Raw genomic sequence first — 17,367 nt, forward strand, 5'->3', positions numbered from 1 at the left:
ACCGAGACCGCTGGACTTGACTGCCTGGATTCATCACGTGCGAGGAACCGAGGCGGATTTAGCTAAGCATAGGGTTTTTTTCAACGAAACCGAGAGACGCGAACTACTCGGGAACTGTGTTTGTGGCTGATCTCGAGAGAGGCGGCGGGGGACGAAACGGCAGAGGTTCTGAAAGGCACACTCAGGCCTTTCCTGCTGAACACCAAAGAGCAGCTGGGGAGAGAGGCGTGAAGAAGAATGCGAACCCTGCATCAGGCATCTAGAAGCCCGACGGAGGCGATGCAACAGCAAAGGACGGGAAGTGTGTGGCGCTGGAAAGAAGGAGGGGATACGAAAACGGGGTCGCAGCGCAGCGAAGAAAGGGAGCCAGCTGAGAGACATGTGAGAAGACTCAGGGCTGAAAGAATGACGAGAAACTCAGGGAGCGTCCGGTTCTTTTTGCTCATTCCCTCCACAGGGGACTTTCAGTACATGTTTCCGATCCGGCAACAGCCGACGTGCATCGCTCTACAAGGTGTCCGTCTGTTCGACACAGAGGAGACCGGTGGACACACAAGGCAAGAGAGCAGTATAGATGTTTGGGACGAAGACCCGCAAGCTTTTCTGTCTTGCGAGGAATCGCGAGAGAGACCGGACGCGCGTTTCTGGCCTCTCCCTGAGAATACACTTCCCCCGGCACAGGTTACCAACGTGTGCAGAACGGAACCGCTCCCCAAAAGCCGAGCGTGCGTGACGTTTTCTCGAGAAGACGGTCGAGCAGAGCGATGTCGTCAGAAGAGAGAGGTGGAAGAGAATTTCATTTCAGGCATATAACCGGTTCGCAGAGATGCCCACCGGCACGAAGGATCTTTCTTAACTCTGGCAGGGCGCAATAGGCGGTGAACAAATTGACAAATTTTCTGCCGCGCAAAGCGCACAACGCCGTCTCACAAAGTCCCCAGGGCGTCCACCCAAAAACGGAGAGACCGTGGACACGGCCGAAAAAGCAACAGAACCGTTGAAAAATCTTCAACGGTCGATTTGGATCGGTGCGTGAGCAGCCATAACTCGGGTTTTAAAAAAAAAACCGTCATGTGGAAAGCGAAACCCCACAGGAGTCTCGGTTTGAACCAGTTCGTTCCCCTCGCCGCGAGCGTCGAGCCGCTCACGCCTCCGTGCCGACTTTCGCCTCTCTGGGCTGCCGAGAGAGCGATCAGCCGGTCACGCGGCTGCTTCCCATTTTGCACAACCGTTTGATTCATCCAGGTACCGGTGTGAAGTTCTTCGCGTCACTCCCAACAGCCCCTCTATGCAGCACGACTCTCTACATATCGGCCTCGCAAGGCGCTTTCCCCCTTTTTCCCGTCGAGAGCTTACTTAGCCGCATTCGGCGGCTCCACATTCGCCTCTACCGGCGCCTGCACTTGTGGAGGTTCGGGGACCGGCCACAACGGCCTAAGCGCCTCAGCGTGCGTTTGGACAGCTTCCAGTAGCGGCCGGAGGACAATGGATCCGTTGTGGAGAGCAAATAGGACCACACCTGCGACTCCAAACATGAGGGAGACACCTGCGAAAATGCGAAGCCCAACTGAAGTCCATGTGCTCCCCAGAGTGACCCCAAAGAGGCGAACATCCTCTGGCCTTTCAGTCGGCCGCAGCGCAGGCCCCAGGAAGGCCATCGACTTGCCTACTCTGCCAAGGAACGACTCTTCGTTGGCGGCGCCCGCGAGCATACCCTGCACGAAGATGGTGACGAAAACCACCGAAAGCAAGACTCCTATAGCCGTGATGGTCACCGGAGACAAGGGCGGCAGACGAGTCGCGCGTTTCACAGCCCGCGGGCGCCGATCCACTCTCGGGCGGCTGTCCAGCAGTGGGAATTTGTGCACGTATTGTCTCCTCGGCGACGCGTGTCGCACACGAGCTCTCTTGGGTCTTCTGTTGAGGGAAGCAGACGGAGATCTTCGCGCGCCGTCGTCGGCGACAGCGGGAGGCGCGAACCTCGAGGGCGGCGTCGCGTCGTCGTAACTCGACGCATTTTCTCCGGCGTCCTCAAAGAAAGGGGTTTTCTTCCACTTGTCCGTCGTCAACCAGACGCCGTCGTTACTTAATTCATGCCATTCTGACAACGACGCCTCGGAGTCTTCGAGGGTGGCTGCTTCGCACGGCGGCGCGAGGCGGGCTACGAAAGAGGTGCGGCACAGAGCGAGGGCGAAAAGCGAGAGAGTTAGAACAGCTGCTGACATCGAAGGGACGGAGAGGAAACGGAAAGGAAAGGATCCGCGCCAAGAAAAGCTTTGGCGACGGCGTAGCGTCTGTGCGAGACCGGGACAGCGTGCCTCCAGCGTCGCCCGTCTCCGGGGGGACAGGAAGGAGAGAGCCGGCTGTGGCAAAGAAAGCATCTTTGGTGGAAAGGACGATCGACCTCTACAGAGAGACACGGGAGAAGAGATCGATTTCTGCGAGAGAGAGGCAGGCGCCAATGTGGCGATCTCCCATTCTTCCGTTTCTCGGGAGGGCGGTGGTCAGGGACGCGCGCTACCGGCAGACCAGAGTAACACAGGGAAGACCCGCCACATTTTTAACCGGCGCGCGAGAGACCTCTTCTCTGAGACAGAGAGCGCCCTAACCTTTTCGACGCGAGAAAAGGAGTAGAGCTTGACGAATCAAAAACCACGCGTGCCAAGCACATGTACCCTGTTCCCCTCTTTTCTCTGAGGGATAATAGGAGAGCGAGGGCGAGGCGCTCCCCGGGGCGCAGCCCGACGACCGCGCGCGGCAGGCGGCTGCTTTTGTTCGGTCAGTGCTTTATCGCCGGAGAAAAGGCCCGAAAAGGGAACGTCTGTCGCGCAAGCGCAGAGAGTGAACGCTTCGGGGAAGTAGGAAAACAGGCGGGTAGCGGTCCCCCGCGCCATGCATCTGAATTGCTTTGACTACGCGGCCGGATCCCGGGGCCCGCTGCTTTCCTGTTTTGTCGGTTCCGGGGATCCAGGGAAGATCTGCTTGCTCCCGGGAGATGGACCATTCGAAATGCAAAAGATGTCAGGAAAGCGAGAACCTGCAGGCCGATTCTAAGAGGAGCGACAGTGTGTGCTGGCGACCAGGCAGACAGGAGAGACGCCGAAAGTCGGGGGTACACTACGCACTACGACTCCCACCGGAGAGCGAGAACGACGGCGCCCCCGCAGCGTTTTTTCCAGCGGTCAACGCCGCATGGGTCAGCGAGCGCGCGCACACGGCAGCCGATTCAGTCGCATCTATCTGTCCCTTTTTGCAGGAAGCGCGCCGGTTTGTTAGGGGCGCAAAGACAAACACGAGAAGCACTCAGGTAGAAGAGAGCGGCGAGGGGGGGAAGGAAAGGGGTAAACAGGAAAGCCCCAGAGGCGGCGGAAAAGGAAGTCCTGAGATGAGCTCACCGGATCAACGCCGATGCACGGTCAAAGGGGGGGTAGCGAAAGGAGCGTTGCAGCAGGGGAAACACCGTTGAAGTCGCTTTTTCCTCTCTCCGCCACAAGCGCACGCGTTCTTGGTTCCCTTGTCCTCAAAAAGGCAGGAAAGCATGTGGCTGGAGCTGTCTCGGTGCGATACGGTGCGGGAGACGCCGCCATTCCAAAAATTGGAGCCTTCTAGGAATGCATCGCTACAAAAAAGGAGATCTACGGGTGCACTGCATGCATCTCGGCGTTTACGAAGCCCTGCAGAGGAAACGTGCGTAGTGTAAGAAAGCTCGTTGGACCAGTTCGGTACTCAGCACTCCCTTTGTCAACCCCGTGCCAAGGCGCCCATCTCTATTAGAGACCGCAGCAACTCGAGCGCGGGGGGAGTAGGTTTCCAGCAAGGGTCAACGCGAAGAAGGGACCAACTGAGAAAGAAATTCACATCACCGGGAGTCCGAACAGTCGCCCGGAACACAGCCAGGACTCCCTGTAGGGAAACGCCACAAGCGCCACACTTCAGCTTTACGGTCCCGCGGCGTTGTCCACGCGCACGCAGGGAAACCGTCGAACCCAACCTGCGTGCAGAGTGCAGACAGGAGCTCTCATCCTCCAAGGGAAAACTTTGTTTCCTCGGCTGCTCTTGCAAACGTGGGCTTCGATCTGTTTCTAGAATGACGAACGAGGCGTCTGTAATCCCGAACAAGTGCTTGTTTGAGATCGGTCGCCTCTGCGCATGTGCGGACACACGAACGCCGCCATGGTCAGAACAAGCTAAACGGAAACGTCTACGCCCAACGCCCTTTCACGCAGGTAGAGAGCTTAGAGAGAACGCTTCGTATGTCCGGCGGCGTTGGGCGAGTTGGGGCACGGCTCAGAATCCGCGAAAGCCGGGTACGAACATGAGAACCGGGCGTCCGGGGCTGCCGTCGCCAGCTCCACAGATATTGGTGGAAGTCACTGCCTTAAATCTCGGCAAGGCATGGGAACACTCTTTTTGTGTACGTGGTGCCTGTCAGGTTGACTCGCGTGTGCAGAGACAGTGTCTACTTCTCATGTGATAATAACACTACATGGTCTAGCTATGGTCTTTACGCTCTATTTAATGCCGGCTTTGTACGGTGGATATGGTAACTTCTTTGTACCCGTCTATGGACCGTACGTCTTGAAAGCCATTTGACCGCGAATAGATGCACAGCGAGTATGTCGACGTGTCCCGCCTCTTGAGACATGGCAGCAGGCCCTCAAGACAGCAAGCTCCATGCCATGGAGCGAGAGAAACCCGTACTCAGGTGCTCGTGTGATTTTCAGCTCTATCGTACTGGGAGTGATCCTGTCTGAGACAGGATTCCACGCTTTTCTGGGGAGTGGTGGACCGCAGCTCTGTGCGCATCGGCACCGCCACTCAGAACCGCTGTTGCTGATGAGAGTCTGAGTCAATGAGGCAAGCACGATGGGCGCTCTCCTTGGTTAAGTCGCTCGCGCATGAATCTCAGTAGCGCAGGCATACGAAGCGTTCCTCCGTAGGTTCTCAACGAAGAATCCAATGAAAAGACCGTTCCTCTTCCCCGTTCTTTATATTCGCCGCTGCAAGACTCAGTCAAAGCAGCTGAATGGAACTTCTAGTTTTCCAGCAGCCTCTCTCTACGCGCGCGAACGCTTTGGCGTGCGAGGCTTCGTCCGCTCGTCTCGACGTTTCGGCACACGTTCTTCCAAGGGTCGATCTCGAGTGCGCGCAGGTCTGTTTCGTTTTTCTGGTCGGCGGCGAACCGGAACATGCACAGAAATATCACGCCTGTGTGGAGCTTGCACAGCGTGTGGAAACGAGATAAAAGTGTGTATCCCGTGTACGGTCCACGACGGTCCGCGGCACTGCAACGTGGCGAGAGCTGTTACTGCCTGTGCTTGTCTTGTGTCTGCTCGTTTTCCTCTCGGCGCTCAGAACACCGCGCACCGCGCTGTCCGAATTCTCCCTCTTCGCCCGAGTTCACCTTCTGCATGCACTGGAGCCGCCTCTGGGAGATGCTTCGTCCGATTTCAGGAACTCTGTTTTGTGCATCGGAAAAAAGGTAAAGCGATTTTGTCCGCGAAACGCCTTGCTATGGCCTGCGCTTTTCGTTTGAACACCGTGCGGTCAGCACCCGTTCCCGCGCTGCTTCTTTCCCGTGTCATTTTCCTTTCCCTTCCGCAGAAAAACCCAGGGGGTTTTCGCGGAACCCGCAACAGAACTCGCCAAGCTTTTTCTATAGTCCCTCAACGCAAGAATGCGCGTGGCGGGGATACTAGCGACTCTTCGGTGTCGTCTGTTCCGTTCAGTGTGTGTGGGTTGCTGAGATCATTCGTTGCTTGTTCTGCCGCTCTCCAGGAGCGAAGAGACCCGGGGGTCGTCTCCACCCGCCTCGTTCGCTCGTTTGACTTGAGCTGATTCCCATCTGCCGTCCCGAGAAAGTGCTCTAACGTCCCGTCTATGTGTCATTCGTTTTACTGATTCTTCAGGAAGTGCATCCCGCGTTCCGTCCGCCCGTCCAGCATACGTGTTCCTCTCCTCAGCTTCACTCCTGGGCTCTTCGCTTCGCTTCGGGCGCTGTCTTCTCCCACAGCCTCGTCGTCGAACGCCATGTCGAGTGACGAAGAGGAAATGCGCGCTATACGCGCGGCCCGGCACTTCAAGACGCGGGCACAGAGGCGAGAGGAAGACGCCGCGCAGGCCCGAGCGGCTTGTCGACGGAAAGAGGGAAAAGGAGAGTCGGGCACCGCCGAACGAAGCGAGGAAGATGGACAGGACCGAGAGAGCGATTACGACTCCTTTGGTCCCTGTCTTCGAAGAAAAGACAGTGTGTATTCTTCTTCCCTTGGAGGAAAGGCAGCGGGTCGCGTTGTTGCTAACGCCAGCGACGAGGAATCGGACGACGACTGGGGCCCCAAGCCGGTTCGTGCATCCAATCCTTCCTCGCCTTCCAGGGCGGAACGGCAGATACTCGGTCGTCAGACGTCGTTGTCAGGCGAGGAAGAAGAGTCGGACGACGACCTGACTTTTGGTCCTCAACCTCTTTCTTGTTCGTCTTCGTCCTTTTCTTCCCGCACGGCCTCTGCCCGAGGCAAGAAGAGCGGTCTTGCCTCCAAGGCATCTTCTTCGGAAGAAGAAGCACGGTCGTGTTCCGAGACTTCCGAGCCTGCAGGCGTCTCTTCCTCTCGGCCCCTTGCCGTCTCTTTCGATGATGAAGACTTTCTTCTCGGCCTAGCGCCGGAGCTGCCTTCCTCGGCCTCCCTTCCTAGTGCGAGAGACAAAGGGGAGCACAACGCGGCAGAAGACCCGGAGTTCCGAGTGCGTAGGGGTACCGATCGGAACAACAGAAGAAAGGGAAGAGACACAAAAGAGGAAGAGGAAGACGAAGAGGAGGAGGAAGACGAAGAGGGAGAGGAGGACGAGGAAGAGGAGGCGGCGCAACTAAGAAGCGCGATAGGCCTGCCTGCTGCCTTTGGTTTAGCAGGAGCGAAGAAACCCGAGTGCAAAAACAGTATCGTTAAGTCAAGGGCTGCAAAATCGAAAGCGGCGGCAGTCGGTTCGTCATCTCTCTCCGCAGAGGAGACGCAACGCATGAAGAGAAGAGAAGAGGTCGACGGCGAGAAGAATGAAGGCACACGCGGACCCCACAGTCGCGACTTTGATGCAGACGCGAGAGACCAAGCGGACGACACGGGCGAATCTGAAGAAGAGGAAAAGTGGCGAACTCTCGGCCTGCCGGTCTCGCTGGAGGTTTATGTCCCAGCACACCAGCCGTCGCTGGCGAGCGCTCTCGCTCTGAACCCAAAGGCAAACCGAATGGTACGTCTTTCACACTTCATCCTTGTTTTTCGACTCGTCTCCTGATTCGTTTCTGAAGTCTACAGTTCGTCTTTCGCCCTCACCTGCGGGGGCGGAACTCTGCCTTCCGATTCCGGTGTTCTCTGGGTTGCTTCTTTCCTCCCCGCCGTTCGCCGCCGAGCCTCGGTGAATCCTCCGGCTGGCTTATCTCGTCGAGCCAAGGTCTTTTTTGTAGTACCCCTCCATCGAAGAGATAGCTGCAACTGCTGCACTCTCGCGTAACAGCTCCTCGTCGATGCTTCTTGTCGCTCTGTAAAGCTGCGGCTGCGTTCTGGCGACAGCTGGGAAGACACGCGCCGCCTTTTTGGAGGTATCTCTTCTCCACCGAGCCGTGGTTTCAGGCTGGACGCCATCCGCATGCACAAGTCAGCGGAAGAACCAGAGTTCAGGGTCCAGGGTCGAAACGCGGGGCGCGGCAGTCAGCGTGCCAGTCCGCAGTGTCGCATTTCCGGGCGGTGGCGATTTGGCCTTTTGTTTTGCTGTTGCAGGCAACGGGAGGAAGCGACGGAGTCGTGCGATTCTGGGATTTTCAAGGCATGACGAGCCGGATGCGAAGCTACCGGCAGGTAACCCCGGTGGAGAAGCATACAGTCGAGGCGTTGGCCTTCAGCACTCGGAACGATTTTCTTCTGGTTGCAAGCGGCGATTCTCAGTGTCGCGTCTACGACTCTCAGGATCCCTCCCAGCCAGTCGTGACCACAACAAAGGGCGACATGTACATTCGAGATGTTTCGCACACAAAGGGTCACACGCACAAAGTTCTGGACTGTCACTTCCACCCTCTGGACAAAAACCAGTTTCTGTCTTGCGGACTGGACGCCAGCGTGAGGCTCTGGGACTTGAATGCGCCGCTGTACGGCATGCTGCAAACGCTTCCTCACATGGCCTGTCTGAAAGCAGTGGACCGACGGGGCCTGAACAGCAGTGCGACGCACTGCACGAGCTGTATGTACACCCCCACGGCGGCGAAGGCAGTGGTTGTGGGCTGTGCCGACGGATCCCTCCAGATGTGGGGCAATGTGGGCAGCAAGAAGACTTTTGGACGTCCCGATGCGATTGTCCGAGACTTCCAACTTTCGTCCACTGGAGCCTCTTCGGCAGGCTCAGGGATCAGGCACAACTCGAAAGGGGTCACCGGGCTGAGGACTTGGCGCGGCGGGGACGGCGGGTTCGAAACGGCCATCTTGTCTTTGAGAGGGTTCCGGGACGACTACCGCTTCGTTTCTCGAGGTGGAGATGGAGTTCTAGCTCTGTGGGACCTGAGAAAGTTCAAAGCGCCTGTAAAGCGGGTCGAGGGTTTGCCGACAGAGAGTCACCGAGCCGGGGTCTGTCTGTCCCCGGATGAAAAGTACGTCTGTACAACTAGCCAAGTTGGAGGCAAGTCGAAACCTGCGAAGCCGCGCGATCCCTCTTTGGCCGGGCGCGCGTCCCCCGACGAAGCTGGAGGATCACTGGAGATCTTCAACGCGGACGACCTTTCTCGAGTCGCCTCGTTTCCTCTCGCCGTCGGTCGCGCACCGCTTCGCGTCGAGTGGCCGCAGGAGACGAACCAGATCTTGTGCTCCTGCTCCGACGGCTGTGTGTCGATCTTTTTCGACCGGACACTCTCGCAGAAGGGTGCGCTTCTCTTTGTGGATACGCCGCAAGGTCGGCGGCGACGCGAGGAAGAGGAGACGGGCGACAGTCTTGTCTTTGCAAAAGAGTACATTTTTGTCCCGGGCCAGCTTCCCGAAGGATACAAAGAGACCTTTGACGGGAAAATTATCAAGGTCGTTCCTCGAGGGAAGGAGCGCCTTCGCCGGTTTCTGGAGACGCAGAAAACATCTGTGCCTCCTCGACCTGCCAAGGAGGGGTATGGCGGCGCCAACGTGGGGGGAGGAAATCGAAGCCAGCATTTGCTGAAGAAGTTGGGGCTGTTGGATCCCGAGAAACTCCGACAGGAAGAGGAACAGGATCCCGTGGAGGCTCTCAGGGCGTACGCGGCGAAAACTGCAAAGGCAGGCGTGGACAGCCAGTTCATCAGCAGGGCGTACGCGACGACGCAGCCGAAACCTGTGCTCAACGTAGACGTGGAAGAAGAGGACGAAGATGAGTTTCTGAAGCAACGGGAACGGTGTCCACGGTGTGCGTTGCGCATGTGCCAGTGTGGCTACATGGAGGAAATGGAGAAACTTGGCGGAGGCAGGGATGGCGGCGACGCCTCTGACAGCAGGGACAGGAAGAAACAAAAGACGGGGGCGTGACAGGGAGAGAGAAGAGAGCGAAAGGGTGAGAGTGGATACCTCTGCCAGAGCGACGGCTGCGCGAGGAAAGCCCACAAACGAAAAAGCTACCTAGACAGCGAATCCTCTTTTCGAGGTGTAACTTGTAGACTGGTAAAAACACAGGTAGAAAACCCCGTCAAGGAACTCCACACACTGGTTCGATAGGGCGAGTGAACGTTTCGCACGAGCTGAGAGAAGAGAGAGATGGACGAGCAAATTTGTTGCCAACCCAGAGGCGCAAACACAACAAACAGCCTGCTGGGTTCTCGCTCTAGTCGCCTGTGGGTTTGGCGAACAGGTACGGCCGCATAGTGAGAACGTCGTACACGTGCGTGCACTCTCTCCTGTTGGAAAGAGAAGTCTTCGGGAAGACTGCTTGGGTCTGCCGTGGTGCACCAGCAGAAAGTTCTGAGGATTGTGTGCGATGTCTTCCAAGTGTGACTGAGCGAGACGGGGGCCCAGCTTGGACGCAAAGGTCCGTATCTTTTCTGGAAACATGTTTCTTGGGTAAAGATGCGTCTGGAATCGGGAAAAATCACTGAGGGAACCTAGTTGTAGCTGTTTTGCCCTCCCCCAGCTCACAGGGGGAAACACGATAGAAACGCGAGAAGCCAAACAGAGTGCCCAGTTTCGCCGTGAAGTCTGTGTAAAAAACTGGCAGCGGTCCGCCTGCCAAGGGAAGCTTGAGGCTCTCAACACACTTCCGCCTTCGTGTGGCTACAGACCCCAGACAACCCTGCGCGAACAAACCGCGGCAGACGATTAAGATGGTTTTCTGTGTCCGTGCGCCACCCTGAAGTGTTTGCGGAGGACTCGAGTTCGGAGAAGAATCTAAAAACTTGCAAACTCTGAGACGCGGACAGAGGGATCCCTGTGGACCATCAGATGGATGGCTGTGCGTTTCAAAAGAAAGCAGAAACCGAAGTTCCCGGAGTCGATACGTGCGGTATCGTGGGCCAGAGAGGACCGTCACGTTTTTCTGAGGCGTGTGAAGGTGCGCTCGACGTGTGTAGAAAAGCTGTGCGCGCCTCTGTCGGACTGTACACACCTTTGCTACACAATGCCACGCAGGACGGCTGCCAGTAATCCTGGAAACGAGTTGTAAAGTGTCTGTAAAACGAAGCCCGGTGGTGACTGAAGTATGTATACATGTCCGGGGGGAAAAGACCTTCGAAAATAACGCAGGCTCTTGACCGGCTGCCTTCCCCAAATCTCGCACGTGTGTAGTAGAGCTTGCGGTAAGGCGCTCCCACCAATCCAGCTGGCGAGCGCGAAAGCATAAGCAGAGTGTATGGCGAACGCGGCCGCTTTCCGTGGGACGGACTCTCTGAAGGGATTGCTTGTTTCAACCAGTATCTGGAGGATCTGTGGGAAGTTTTAGTACACTTCACCACACTCCTTTGAAGTTGAAGCAACTGTTCGCCTTCCGAATGCACAGCTGTGCAGCTGACCATCTGTTTTTTTTTTGTTTCACTTTCTCAGCCCGCAAGGACGAGAGGAAAGAGACTAAGCATGGGTCCTTCTGCGATGAGTTTTTCACTTTTTGCTGGGGCGGCAAAGCACGGACAACAACTCTCAGGTGCGATCTCGCACGAGGTGCCCGCCTAAGACACAAAAGAACACTTCAAGTGTGCCTCGCTTTTGTGGCAGAGGGGAGGAGAAAGACGTGAGTCAACACAGCGGGAAGACGCAGGATTCGAAAAACCACACAGAAAAGGAGGACCACCGCCCGGGGTTCCTAGCCCAGAACCACAAAATCCGTCACTCCAACAGTCAGGGTATTCTCGCGGGGGTCAAAATGCTCCCACAGCGCCGCGTTGCAAGGCTCCGTCGACGAGCTCCGCTGCAAACAACAAAAAGGGATGTCGCAGCTTGAAACGGGCACGGTTTGTCGCGACTCGATGCCCCAGAGGAGCCTCAAAAGGACGTGAATCTTCGTTTTTTCTTCGCCGTCGCTCCTCAGCTCTTCTTTCTTCTGCTCACATATGCATCGCGCTCCGTGTCTGCCCCAGCTTTTCCCCTTTTACCCCGTCTCACCGTCTGACTCGGGCACTGTGGAGGGCGGACGACAACTTCCCGCTTCTCACTCCCAATGCAGAGCGTGCACTTGAAGACCCGCGGTGAAGACGACCAGAGAAAGAGTCCACAGATGCATGCGCGGTCATCCAGTACGCGTCTGAGCTTCTCCTCGTGGGTCAGCTTTTCTCTGCGACTGATTCGAAGAAAAACAGATACACGGGAGGCGAAAGGAAGAATAAAGGGACCGTAAAGGGGGCAAACGTCTTTTCAGCTATCGCACAGACGGGCGCAGAGGCTGCGTAAAAGCCGCCATCGGGCACAGAGAGTCAAGTCACCTTCTCAGCCCCGTAGGTGCGAAAGTTCGGAAGTCGAGCTCGCGCTCGAAGATCAGAACGACGGGCCGTGCAACTGACGAAGAAAACGAAAACGGAACGCAGAAAGGGAAAGTCGCGTCCGATCTCTGTTTCTCTTTGGTTGGAAAAGGACAAAGTAGAAATCTGCTTGGCCAGAACGCCAGCTCCCCGCGCTTCGTGGCATTCTCACGTCTGCTTTTGACGAAACGTCCACGCGCAGCGTTCGCGCCGGCACGTCTCCCCGAAAACTGGGCACGGTCAGCCAATCAGACTGGAGAGTACACTTCTATTCCCGTGCATACAGGTGCACACATTTGGATGCGTGTGCACGCGCAGGAGGCGCTCCTTGTTACCTCAGGCAAGAGAGGACGTTTGGCAGGAACTGCATCTGGAGTTCCTGCACTCCGTTGAACGAGAAAAAGGGCGACCAGAGTGCGTCGGTGCCGCTCTCGAGAGCTCCACGAAGGGTCTGCGGCACGGAGCGGAAAAGAGCAAAAACAGGCGGTTTTGCCGCGAAGAGAGAAGGGTAAAGCTTAAAGCAGAACAGGCGAATCTGAAGAGGTTTACAGCGAAAGCTCTGGACGTCGACGACAGGCGACGCACATGGCCTCGGGAGAAGATGTTTCTCCGCGGGTTCCGGGGCTCCTGTAGCTAAGCCTTTTAAATTTAACCCCGAAACCGCAGACAGAAGGGAGAAAGGAACACGGACCTGTTCGAGAAAGTACGCAGAGCGCCAAACGCGTGCGAGGCGTTGTCTAGATAATCCAGATAAACTACCTCGAGGAATGTGCGACACATTGAGGCGTCTATTGTGTCGCGAGCGGATTCTGGCCTTTTTTGGTCAGGGACGTAAAAGCTCACCTCGATAAAGTTGTCGATTCGCCACTCCATCCTCTCTCCTCGTCCCTCTCCTCCCCACAGCTCTGAGCCTCGGCTTCCGCCGCCCACGAGCGGCATGGTAACCAAAGCTGAGGGATCCCTTTCAGCGCCAGAGTCGTTGCACTCTTTCTTGAATCTGAAGCTTTGACGCCCTTCGAAACGCGTTTCTCCCGCACTTTTTTCGTCCGAAAGACCAGCTTCCGGGGCACCCGCGTGTCTGGGGAATCCGGCTGTCTCGCTGTCCGACTTTGGCGGCGTACGTCCCTCCAGAGAAACGGTCTTGAAAGCTCGCCTAACTGCCTCGGAGGCTCGAGCCAGCGTTGCGGCCTCTCTACAGCCTTGGCCCTGAACCCGCGAGCCCTCACCCTCCGGGAGAAGAGCTGCGACGGCCGCGCTGGAGGCGGTCTTCTGCAGCGTCGTGGCGCTTCTCTGTCTGGCCCAGGAGGCAGGAACCGGTGCGCTTACAGACGAACGAGGGGATCCCGTCTGTTGGTCTCCCCATCCCGTTGCTTCGACTGGCGCACTGTCCACTGCCGGCAGGTCAGAGATGCGAGGCGCAGTCGCCATCGATTCCCGGTCTAGTTCCTGCTCGTCAGTTCCGAAACCCAGACTTCGCGCTGCTCGGGTGTAGGCAGTGCATCTGTCCTGGGCGGCGTCAGTGCTTGGTCCGCCTCGGAGACGGTCCGCGAGGGATGCGAACGAGTCAACTTTGAGTGTCTCGTCCCGGTTTTCTGTCAGGGAAGCTTCCTGCTTCTGACTTGAGGCGCACGCAGGACCGCCCGAACCAGACGCAGAGCCAGCAGCGCATGCCCCAAGCGCATCCAGAGAGGTGGCCGATGTCGTCGTGTGCCGCGTGGAACACACCGAAGACGTGCCCGAGAGAGGGAGAAGTGTCGGGGTCACTTGTTCACCCTCCGTCGTTTTGTCATCCTCGCTGTACAGGGTACCTTCCACGTCAGCTCGAGGCGAGAGAACCACGGATTTCCCCCTCACTCCAGAGAAAGCTGCCTGGGACGCCTGCCCTACTGTCCAGCTCTGCCCGCGCGCCTGTGAACCCGCAGGAGCGCGGCCTCGCGGCGACGAGTCGCTCGCCACCTGTTCTCCCGCCTCGAGAAACCTCTCGGTCACACGTGTCACTCTGCTTGCGAGACAGTCTGTTTGTTGGCCGGCAGAAGAGTCGGTGGAACTCGTCTCGTGAGGAGCGTCTTCCTCACCCGGGGGGGGACGGACGGTTTCGTCGGAAGACTGGGCCGAGAGGGATACGCCGTTCCTAAGAATCTGAGAGTCCGACAAAAAGAAGTCTTCCGATGACGCGGTAGCGGCCGCGTGGATGGCGTCAAATGTGCACCGGAGAAGGAGGGCTGCGTGCAGCGCCACTTTCTTCTGGGACGAGGAGGGCAGAGGCGCGCGAAGAGGTCCAGCTGGGGAGGGGGAAGCAGCACACGACAGCGCCGCGATCAAGTCGAGGTAGTCTGCGGAAGAGAGAAACACAGGAAACAAACCGGCGGAAGCAGCAGCAAGTGAGACGTTCGGGGAAGACGCGGACGAAACGGTAACGCAGAGCGACGCAAGAGATTAGGAAACGAGGCGCACGGATAACTCACGCTGGAGCTTCAGATGCACTAACAGGAAGAAAAGCCTCGACAGGCAGAGATCCCAGCGAGAAATTCTTTTGAAAACCTTCTTCCTGTGTGGAGAAAAGGCGTAAGAACTCTTTTGACCTTCCTCCACAAAATAGCGAGATGCACTTGGTTCTCTTCAGTCTCTGTCGACGCGGTGAGGCACCTAATCGGCAAGAACGCGTACGTTACTCCATTCGTTTGGAGACACTTTTCTGCCTTCCAGTCGAGGGTAAGCCTCCCCTGACTCGTAAGAGCCACTTACGCTTCTGAGCCTCTTTCTCGCGATCAGATACAAAACGTTTAACATCCTCAAGTTTCTTCTCAAGGCGTTCCGCTCGATCTTGTTGGCGCGTTTGACGTGCCTCAGACTGTTCTTGACGAAGTTCCTGTTGCTGTCTCAGCACCACTTCAAGTTCTTTCCTCAGTTGCTGTTCCCGCTGGCGACACCGTTTCTCCGCTTCTTCTCTCTGCAGGTCCAGCTCCTCCGATTGTGATGCCTTCTGCTGCCAGAGCGCGGTCTCTCGTCTGAGCTCATCGAGCGCCTCGCGCACGTGTTCCATTTGAATGGAGACTTCCTGAGATTTCTCTTTCGAAAACGCAGCAAGTTGACGCTGGAACTCATCTCTTAGACGCTGTTCTTGAGCGCGCAGTGACTCTTCGTGCGTCTCAAGAAGCCGCTGCGTGGCCAGTTTCTGTTCCTCGAGGAGACGCAAAGTGTCGCGGTTCGCCTCACTGTTGGTGCGGCTCTGCTCTTCCATGTTGTCGAGACGGTCGCGAAGGCCCAGACATTCCCTTTGATTCTGGAAGAGCTCCACCTGGAAGGACATCTGCGCCTCTTTCTGTGTGGATGCGTTGTCTTGTATACGGCGGCCAAGTTCCTCTAGGAGCCCCGGCAGATTTTGAAGAGGTAGTTGTGTCTCCTGGAGTTTGGAGATTTCCCGTCGCTGTTCCTCTCGGCTTTTCTTAATTTCCTGCTCCTGGTAGCTCTGGGAATCGCGAATGCGCCGGTCGACTTCAGCCCTCAGCGCAGCTTCTCTCTCTTCAAAGTCCTTGAAGGCGGCCCCGCAACTTGAGATGAAAGACGCCACCTCGGCGACCTCTGCCTGAAGCACTTGCTGCTGGTCCAAGAGAGCCTGCCGCTGGGCGCCGAGCAGCGTTTCGTGCTGTTGCATTTGGGTGCGAATCGAAGAGACACGATCTGTGAGACTCGCCACGGCCGGTTGAAGATTTTCGCGGGAGGCCAGCAACTCGTCGTGTAGCGTCTGGAGTTGCCGGCGGTACAGCTGGTGTTGCTCTTTTTGACGATTCAACTCCTCTTGATGATGCAGAACTTTCCCCCTCAGCTGCTCGATCTCTCTGCCTAGAAGCTCCTGCGAAGCTTTCTGTGAAACCATTTCCCCCGAGTTGTTCGCCGGCTTTTCCCCAGATCCGGACTCAGCGAGGCCAGCTTCTTTGGCGGCGCATGTCATCTCAGAGGGATAAATAACGGTCCCCGAAGCAGGCGGGACTCCGTCGCTGGCCAGTCTTGTCTCTCGATGGTCTCTAAGGCGCTCTGATGCATGCTGGAGCTGCTGAAGCGCGTCTCCACTTCGGGCCATCTGATTCAGCAGTGAGGAGAGACTGGTGGTACCGGCTGACGTGGAAGCGGACGCAAGAGAAGGCGAGGTGGACGCAAGGAAGGAAGAAGAAACGGTGGTCTGAATGCGTTGGGACTCCCCGAAATCCGCCGACAGAATAGTTCCATGCATAACCCTTCTGGACATCTTGGGATCTCCGCAAGAGACAGTTCGAAGGGATCCACTGTACCGAAGTGGGCGCAGTGAAGCCCCGCCGGGGGACAGCCCCGGGGGCGTCATGTTGCCTTCGTCAGGCTCTCTCGAAACAAAAATATCTGCAGGATCACAGCCTCGTTCACTTCCTCGGCTGATCCCCAAACCCAATTCCGCCGTGAGGTTGGTTGAAGCCATTGGGGATAGGCGGGGCTCTGCGGACGTCTCAGGGTACCGAGCGCAAGCTGACAAGTGCACAGTCGTCAAGCGGAACTCGCCAACGTTTTGACGACGCGCGAACGACGAACAATCGAGGGCAATGCAGTTTTGTAGGACACGAGAGAGGCGGGTCGCATGTGTGTGTCTTCGGCTGGGTCCCTCGGCAAACTTTGGTGTGCGATGCTCCAGAGAACTGGCGATGCAGAAGTGTGCAAAAGGCCACCGAGCGCTAGAGGCCAGTGAAGACGGCGCCTAGTCGGGCGGAAAAGTCCTCGTCTGGTGAAAGGTTGAAAAGGAAAAGGCGTCACCGCGTGGCCTGTCGACTAGCCACGAGGGCAGCTCGCCCCTTTGACACCAGTGCGTCTTCCTGGACAGCGACTCCTTTTCGCAGAGCATGTCCTGCGATTCCGAAACCCTCAAACCGCAAAACGCATTGTGTTCGGGAGAGAAGCCCAAACACAGAAATGCTGAAGAAAGATCGAGTGTCGCAGCACACAGGGTGGACGAGAGTTGAAGAGCGAAGACGCGCGAGAGACGCAGCAGCATGCAGGCGGGCAGACCTTGAGAAAGCAACAACAGCAGAGAGCTTGGCCACGAAGCCGTCCAGAATAACGAGGGAAAACTGCCAAGCTGAGAGACGAACAAGCCTTCTTCTTGTTAACTAAAGCTGCGCCTTCAGACTGTAATTATATTGAACAGAAGGGACAGAGCAGGCGGCGAGTCACGCAGGGGTGAAAGAGTCGCGCGCCTCCGGAAGACACGACCACCCAGCCCCCCGGCGCGTTGTGCGGGCGGCAGCATGGTGACAGCACTATGCACGAAACGGCCTATTTCCTCGCTTTTTCGGGGGACCTGAGACCGCATCTTGCCTCGCAAACGGATCGGGTTCTTCCTCTGAGAAAGCTTCTCCTTCCAGCAATCACCGGCGCAAATCGTTACAGTGACAGCAGTGGAACCTGGTGTC

At 57.1% G+C, this 17,367-nt stretch overlaps 3 protein-coding genes across 3 annotated transcripts; 1 reads left to right on the forward strand and 2 right to left on the reverse strand.

The window, feature by feature from the left end:
• Positions 1-1,352: 1,352 nt before the first annotated feature.
• NCLIV_029530 (hypothetical protein) lies at positions 1,353-2,225 on the reverse strand (the record flags this gene model as incomplete). Its single annotated transcript, XM_003883148.1, has 1 exon — positions 1,353-2,225. The coding sequence occupies one exon, from the start codon at positions 2,223-2,225 to the stop codon at positions 1,353-1,355; it is 873 nt and encodes a 290-aa protein (XP_003883197.1).
• Positions 2,226-6,030: 3,805 nt separating this feature from the next.
• Positions 6,031-9,521, forward strand: NCLIV_029540 (putative WD domain, G-beta repeat-containing protein; the record flags this gene model as incomplete). The annotated part of the gene is made up of 2 exons (XM_003883149.1): positions 6,031-7,239; positions 7,767-9,521. 2 exons carry the CDS (start codon positions 6,031-6,033, stop codon positions 9,519-9,521), a joined length of 2,964 nt encoding a protein of 987 aa, XP_003883198.1.
• A 1,759-nt stretch (positions 9,522-11,280) lies between these two features.
• Positions 11,281-16,382, reverse strand: NCLIV_029550 (conserved hypothetical protein; the record flags this gene model as incomplete). Its single annotated transcript, XM_003883150.1, has 5 exons — positions 11,281-11,385; positions 11,580-11,754; positions 12,268-12,383; positions 12,776-14,265; positions 14,678-16,382. The coding sequence occupies 5 exons, from the start codon at positions 16,380-16,382 to the stop codon at positions 11,281-11,283; spliced, it is 3,591 nt and encodes a 1,196-aa protein (XP_003883199.1).
• Between the last annotated feature and the right edge of the window lie 985 nt (positions 16,383-17,367).

Source organism: Neospora caninum, chromosome VIIb (genome assembly GCF_000208865.1).
Source record: "Neospora caninum Liverpool complete genome, chromosome VIIb".
Lineage (NCBI taxonomy): Eukaryota > Apicomplexa > Conoidasida > Eucoccidiorida > Sarcocystidae > Neospora > Neospora caninum.